Source organism: Neophocaena asiaeorientalis, unplaced genomic scaffold, assembly GCF_003031525.2.
Source record: "Neophocaena asiaeorientalis asiaeorientalis breed wild unplaced genomic scaffold, Neophocaena_asiaeorientalis_V1.1 scaffold110, whole genome shotgun sequence".
Lineage (NCBI taxonomy): Eukaryota > Metazoa > Chordata > Mammalia > Artiodactyla > Phocoenidae > Neophocaena > Neophocaena asiaeorientalis.
Window position 1 is genome coordinate 7,265,208 of NW_020175053.1, and position 7,766 is coordinate 7,272,973.

At 52.9% G+C, this 7,766-nt stretch overlaps 1 protein-coding gene across 1 annotated transcript in view; it reads right to left on the reverse strand.

The window, feature by feature from the left end:
• The window catches only part of TMEM191C (transmembrane protein 191C), a 2,069-nt gene extending 1,655 nt beyond the window's left edge, over positions 1 to 414 (reverse strand). Inside the window, exons 1-2 of the mRNA XM_024763952.1 lie at positions 260 to 414; positions 2 to 138 (exon numbers count right to left, since the gene is read on the reverse strand). Coding sequence (XP_024619720.1) covers positions 2 to 138; positions 260 to 414 — 292 coding nt within the window. The remainder of the gene's footprint in view (position 1; positions 139 to 259) is intronic.
• Positions 415 to 7,766: the final 7,352 nt, after the last annotated feature.

The window sequence follows — 7,766 nt, forward strand, 5'->3', positions numbered from 1 at the left end:
GGGCCCCGCCCCACCAGATCCCACTTGTGCTGCTCCGCAGCCTCCAGCCGCCGGTGCGTCCGGCCTGCGCACTCCCGCGCCGCCTCGCTCGCCTCCCCGCGCAGGGCCCGCGCCGCCTGGCTCCGCTGCCGCTGCAGGCTGCGGAGGGGAAACTGAGGCTCCGCGGCCCGGGGTGACGCCGGGATGCCAGCCACCTCGCGGTGCCCCCGCACGTCGGCTCGGTCCCAAGGCCCGGGTGGAGGTGAGGAGCAGCCCGCACCTGCGCTCGCGCTCGCTCAGGTCGTGCAGGCGCGCTGTGAGGCTCTCGCTCTCGGCCTCCAGCCCGCGCACCAGTTCCTCCAGCTCCTGCTTCCGCAGGCGCCCGTCGCGGTTGTCCTTCAGCAGCTGCAGCAGTAGCTCCTGCGCCTCGGCCATGCCCCGGCTCTGCCCGCCGCCGCCGGACCCGCGTCACAATGGATGGAGCGCGGGGCGTTTCGGAACCGCTGCTCACGGGCAGCCATCGGACCGCGCAGGCCGGTGGGTGCTCGCACCTGAAGCAGAAGGCGAGGCTGGCTTGTTCCCGCTCGCTGCCGACGGCACTGCGGACTGAGAAGCCTCCTGTGGGAAAGAGATCAGGATCCGTAAACAGGTTCTTATCTTTGGACCCAATGATCCCACTCCTGGGAACTTAATCTAGGAAGAAAAAAATAAAATTCTTAAACCACAACACGTTAAGTGGGTTCACTCAGGTGGGTAGTTACAGTCATCACAAAGAGGACACCACTGTAGTTACTGAAATGATGTATTTTATGTGGCATACATAGAGATATGATGTCTAGTGAAAAAAAGAATATGATTTACTATGTATGCTGAAATAACTAAGATTGTAATGTACACGGATAAGATCTTTAAAGGAAACAAGAGAAAGACAAGCTATTTCATTGGTGAAATTGCAGGTAAACTTGTCCTTTTAAAGTCGGCTTTCATTTGGCCAATTTAGACTATGAAGCTGGATGCAAAAGACCTAAATAATTAGCTGACCAAATCCAAAGGGGTACATTGAAAAAAAAAAGGTACATGAAACCAAGAAGACTTTATTCCAGAGATTGTTCAAGATCAAAAAATTGACGTCATTCACCACATGGATAAAAGAGGGAGAACACCAGCTTCAGTAGAGCATTTCAGTAGGAGCAGCACGCGGGATAGAGCTCCTCATCTGTGGAAAATTTAAAGAGGGATCGAAAGGGACTCTAAACTGATGAAAGCTGCTTAGTAAACACACTCCTTAGGGAGGCAGTATTAGCAGTCTTCCCGTTAAGATTTTAAGAGACAAGAATGACCCTCCTGCTCAGGTCTAACAGTGCTGGAGGACCTACAAGGAAGCAAGAAAAAGAAATAGGAAAGTCTGAGGAGTCAGCAGATACAGCTGGGTGCCTACCATAAAGCTGTCCCTCCTGCACTGCTGGTGGGAATGTAAATTAGTGCAGCCATTTTGGAGAACAGGACGGAGGTTCCTCGTGAAACTAAAGATAGAGTTGCCGGGACTTCCCTGGTGGCACAGTGGTTAAGAATCCGCCTGCCGGGCTTCCCTGGTGGCGCAGTGGTTGAGAGTCCGCCTGCCGATGCAGGGAACACAGGTTCGTGCCCCGGTCTGGGAAGATCCCACATGCCGCGGAGCGGCTGGGCCCGTGAGCCATGGCCGCTGAGCCTGTGCGTCCGGAGCCTGTGCCCCACAACGGGAGAGGCCACAACAGTGAGAGGCCCGCGTACCGCTAAAAAAAAAAGAAAAAGAAAAAAAGAACCCGCCTGCCAATGCATGGGACATGGGTTTGAGCCCTGGTCCGGGAAGATCCCACATGCTGCGGAGCAACTAAGCCCGTGCACCACAACTACTGAATATGCGCTCTAGAGCCTGCAAGCCACAACTACTGAAGCCTGCACGCCTAGAACCCGTGCTCCACAACAAGAGAAGTCGCGGCAATGAGAAGCCCGCACACCACAATGAAGAGTAGCCCCCAGTCGCCTCAACTAGAGAAAGCCCACGTGCAGCAGCAAAGACCCAACGCAACCAAAAATAAATTAAAAAAAAAAAAAAAGAGTTGCCATATGATCCAACAGCCCCGCTCCTGGGCATATATCCAGACAAAACTCTAATTCGAAAAGATACATGCACCCCAATGTTCATTGCAGCATTACTTACAACAGCCAAGACATGGAAACAACTGACAGATGACCAGATAAAGAAGATGTGGTATATATACAACAGAATACTACTCAACCATCAAAAAGAATGAAATAATGCCATTTGCAGCAACATGGATGGACATAGAGATGATCATACTAAGTGAAATAAGTCAGAAAGAAAAAGACAAATACCATATGATATCACTTATATGTGGAATCTAAAATATGACACAAATGAACTTACCTATGAAACAGAAATAGAGTCACAGACATAGAGAACAGACTTGTGGTTGCCAAGGGGGAGGGGAATGGGGGAGGGATGGATTGGGAGTTTGGGATTAGCAGATGCAAACTATTTTATATAGGATGGATAAACAACAAGGTCCTACTGTATAGCACAGGGAACTATATTCAATATCCTGTGATAAACCGTAATGGAAAAGAAAAAAATAAAAAGGTGCTGGTGTGAGTGCCCCACATCCCCCTCCAGCTCTGCGGCTTGGTTTCTCCACCTGTAAAGTGGGGCTGTTACCAAACTCCCTCATAGAGCCAGGGGGCCAGTGACTCACACCACATGGCTGAGGCTCTGAGCCTGGCACCATCACTGGCTCCAGCGTTGGACGTCCAGCCCCAGAAGGTGGCGCCGAGCTCCTGAAAGTCTGGTCCCGACTGAGATGTGAACCCTGCGAAGCACCATCTCATTGATAATTTTTGTATCGATTACATATGAAATACTGTGAATATACTGGGCTTAATGACACACTAGAATCTGGCCCACTTGTTTCTCTTTCCAGTTTCCCGTGGCTCCTGGAACACAAGCTCCAGTCCCGTGGGACAGCTCTGCACTCCCGGGGGACCCTCCATCCCCTCACAGCGTCCCCATGACCACACCGCGCCCACTGCCTAGGCGTCCTGATCCCGGTTTACGTGGGGAAGCTCAGTGACGACAGGTCACCAGGCAGTGGCAGCTCAGGTGCCCTGTCCCCGCGAGAAGCTGGGCCTGCATCCAGCCCTCACGGCGGTGACATTGGCCACCCCCTGGGTTGCTGTTCTGCAGACTCAGAGGGTGAGCCGAGGGGCGCTTTGACCCCTCCCCGCCCCTGGTCTTTAGGAGGAAACTCTGCAGGGAAAGCCTGGGTCTGAGGAAGCCTCCGGTGAAACCCAAGCCACTTCCCTGGCGGTGGGGGCGACAGGAGCCATGGAAACAGACCCCCGGCTGTGGTGCCCCTGCCCTTTGCTCCCACTGGACCTGGTGGAAGCACCTGCCTATCTTCCCACCCAGCCTGCTGGCCCTGCTCTGCCCCTCCCCCAGGACTCAGGTTCAAGGTCCTCTTCTCCGGGCCTCCCTCCCCACACACGCCCTCACCGAGGGGCACAGCCCAGGAAAGTGCAGGGCCCCCAACCCTGTCTTCAGGGCTGAATGCAGTGGTTGCACACTCAGTGCATGGTCGGGTGAGGACATCTGCGTGGTGCCAGGAGCTCAATAAATGTCTGTCCAATCAGAGAAAGAATAGTTATAAAATCCATGCCTGTTGCGCACAGTCCCTTTTTTTTGTATTTGAAACTTGTATTTTTTGCCTGATAAGAGAAAAAAGGGGAATTCCCTGATGGTCCAGTGGTTAGGACTCTGCGCATTTACTGCCGAGGGCATGGGTCCGATCCCTGCTCCAGGAAATAAGATCCTGCAAGCCTAGCTACACGGCCAAAATAAATAGAAAAAAGATTCCCGTAAACCACAACGTATCAAATAATGGCTCAATGGCACAGAGTACCCCCAATGTGGGCCCGCCTGCCAGCCCCCCACTGTCTCCCACGCCAGCCACAGGGAAGCCACCTCAGTCCCATAAACAGACCACGTGCTCTGATGCCTCCACACTTTGCATGGACTCTTCCCCACCCGTGGGGCGGCCCTGCCTGAGCGCCTGGTGTCTGACCAGCTCCTCACAGCTCTTCACCAGCCTGTTTAATGGTTAGACGTTGAGTTACTGTGACGGCAGGTCAGGTGATGAGCTGTCTCATTTGCTGCCCCCACCTGCAGCCCCACCTCCTACCAAGGGCCGGAGGAGGCTGGTCAGCGGCTGCCTCCCCCGCCCTGCTCTTGAAGACTGAGGTCTTCATCCCTGTCAGCAGACAGGCAGTGTGGGGACAGGAAGAGGAATTCTTGGGGGGTGCACTGACGGCCACTGGCATGAGCTCTGCCCACATCCTGGGAGGCACCCCAGGGCCGAGGGATCACTGCCTGTAGCATCACAAAGTGGGCAGGTTCTGGGGATACCCCCGACTCCCCAGGGGGCACACTGCGAGGAGCGATGCCTCAGTGAGGAGCTTGTGACCCCAGCAGGTACCTGCTGAGGGCAGAGGTGGCCTGTGCCCCAAGGCAGGAGAGAGGGTGCCAATGGCGCCAACACGGACAGAGGGTCACTGGGGACCCCCACAGCCACCCGAGGCCGCACATGGCAGGTCTGTGTGCCCCGTGTGGGCTGAAGCGTGTCCCCCAGAATTCCTACGTTGAAGGCCTGCCCCAGCATCTCAGAATGTGACTGTGTCTGGAGATGGGTCTTTGGGTTGGACCCTAACCCAGTCTGACCAGGGTCCTTGTAAGGGGAAATCTAGCCACAGACACACAGAGGGACTAACAGATGGGGACACAGGGTGATGAGGGCATCTACGCGCCACGCAGAGGCCTCTGGAGAGAGACCACCTGGTCGACACCTGGGTCTCAGACTTCCGGTCCTCAGAACCGTGAGGAGTCAACCCCATGCTCTGCTCCCAGCCTGGGGTCCTTTGCTACATCGGCCAGATCCCCCACAGCCTGCTTTCCCCCGCTGTGAGGGAGTCCTGGGTGGCCCCTGAGGGCAGGGCAGTGGCGGGAGGGTCACCCGGCCCTTTAACCAGGGGTCAAGCCCAGACTGTCAACTGCATTTTTCAACTGTGGTATAGTTGACACATAACATTAGTTTCAGGAGCTCAACACGATGATTCCATCTTTATGGACATTGTGAAATGATCACCACAGTAAGTCCAGGTAACATCGTAAACCACAGTGACCAGAAAAAAATCTACCCTCAGCCGCGTTCCCAGGTGCCCCACGAGGCAGGGGGCCCCTCGGAATCAGCAGCAGCGACATCCTGCAGTGTGAAGACCTTTAACGACACGCTGCCCCACCCCCCACCCCACCCCCGGCTTCGGGGGGAGCCGTCCAAAAGCTTCCTCTCCATTTGCTGAACTCAGAAAAGGTCTTTCCAGAAGGTCTATGAAAACATTCCGCTTCGGGGCTGCCTCCTGCGTGAAGATGGGAGCAGCCTCCGGCTCACTCTCCTCGAACTTTCCTTTCTTCCCTCCCTCCGTCCCTTTCTTTGGACGCCAGGGCACCCAGAGCAGCTCTTTTCCTGCCCGACTCCTTTTCTTGGCTCAAACGACCTCCATCGCACAGCCCTACTCAGATGGTTTTCAGAAAGAGGCACATTTTAAAACCTTTATGAAAGGAAACAGTGGTGCCTACAACTCAACCCCATCCTTGACCTCCACCCACAGAATGACTCTGTAACCAGGCCCAACTCACTCAGGCTGTGATGGAGTAACCCCTCACCTCCCACCTCCTCCAATGATCCGCACTAAGAGGCGTGAGGCCTCGCCTTGGCGCCTCCGTCAAAAGCACCACGGCCAACTCTGCACACGGGGAAGTGGTGCTCATTCCCTCCATCCCACCTGCAAGACGAGTGCGATGAAACCCACACACCCTAGGTGACAGTTGGACTGGTTCCGAGTAGCTTTTTAGGGTCTCATTCTTAAATATGAACTGCCAAGACCACCCAACATTTGAGGAAAAGTCTTTAAAATTATAGAACAGGATAAAAACAAACCAAAAGTGGATCTAAAAGGGAACTAGATACAATGCAAGGAACAGTAGAAAGTGTCAAAAAATTACAGTTTCCTCAGAAAGAGATTACATCCAGGAAAAGAGAACAAAATGCAACAATCAAGGTACAAACAGAAGAAAGAAAATTTAAAATAATCGCTAACACAACAATTGTAAACCAACTATACCTCACCTAAAAAAAAAGTTGCTAAGATGCTTTAAAAATCAGTAAGAGTTTACTGAAGGGAATGAGCCTGCAGAGTAGAACCAACCCATCACCTGCCCAACGAACAGAAAACCGTCTAAATGGAGAGATGACACCAAAGCTTCCAGGGAGGAAATCAGGTCACACATAGGGGACTGGGCTTCTTCTCATGCTGGAAGGTAGAAGCCAGGGGAGCAACTCCTTCAAACTTCAGCAGGAAAATGACATCCAATCCACAGTTCTATACCCAGCCAAACTACCAATTCCGTGTCATTTAAAAGCATTTTCAACATTTTAAGTCTCAAGAAACCCACTTCCCATGTGTTCTTTTGTCAGGATGGTACTGGAGCAAATACGCTACCAAACAAGCGTGTCACCCAAGAAAAGAACACACAGAAGCCAGAAAACAGGACTTCTGTTGCAGGACAAAAAGGCAGGACGCCAGCCCAATCTGTGCAGAACAGTAGGCGTCAGAACAGACAGTGTCTGATTCTGTGGAAAACTGTACCGGGAGGCATTTCACAGAGTCAAAGGGTGGAGAAAGAAGCTCAGATCAAACCGAGCAATTAAAAAGATAAGATCGTTATTAAACCTCAAGAAAAATAAGAAGGGCCAATACACTAGTTGGCCCAGCAATAAACAAATGTACATGGTGATAACCATTATGGCTTGGCCAGTTGCACACTGCACCAGGGTTTGTAAATGCAATTGAACGGGACATGGCCACACCCGTCTGCTTACACCCTTTTTGGCTGCTTTTGCTCTGTGACTGCAGAGGTGAGTCACCACAGAGACTGAATGGCCCACTTACTATCTGGCAACCTTACAGAAAAAGTTTGCCAAGCCCTAGATCACAGGAAATGTCCGATAACTATTTGCAGGGGTAGGAGGGAAGGGGAAGAGGGTAGAGATGAACTGAAATGATCACCTGCTGTGAGGCTGGACTCTGGTTGCCTGCACGATGTGGGGATGGGCTGGGAAGATGAGAAACCATTTTTTGTTTTAAGCCTTTTTAAGAGCCATTTGATAGTTCAAACTATGTTTGAGTATTGCTTTGATATACCAAAAAAAAAAAAGAATTTTAAAACAATTGAACAGAACTTACTGAGATTTAGAGCAGCAAAGCCCATGTTCTTCTGGGGGCTCGCCTGCTGCAGCCCTGTAGCTGCCTGAATGCCTGCAGTACATGGAGTCTGAGGGCTGAGCTGGCTGACCACACTCCCAGGCCCAGCCCACTCCTCCTCCTGGGTCTTCACTCAGTCTGGTACCCCCACCCTGGTTCAGCAGGGACAGTCCTCCAGGGAATAGGGTCTACTGTCCCCGACCCTAGAGACTAAGATTATCCCCCTTCCCGGCTCCCACCCACCCCACCCCAAGACCAAGCGGCAGGTGGGGGGAATATTGCAGTAATGAGCACCCCCTGCCCCAGTCCAATCCTGCTGTTCCAATGCATGGTCCTGGGCATGGGCCAGACCTCCTCTCACCCAGGCTACCGGGTCCACACCCCACCCACACACCCCCTGCTTCCCAAACTGCCTC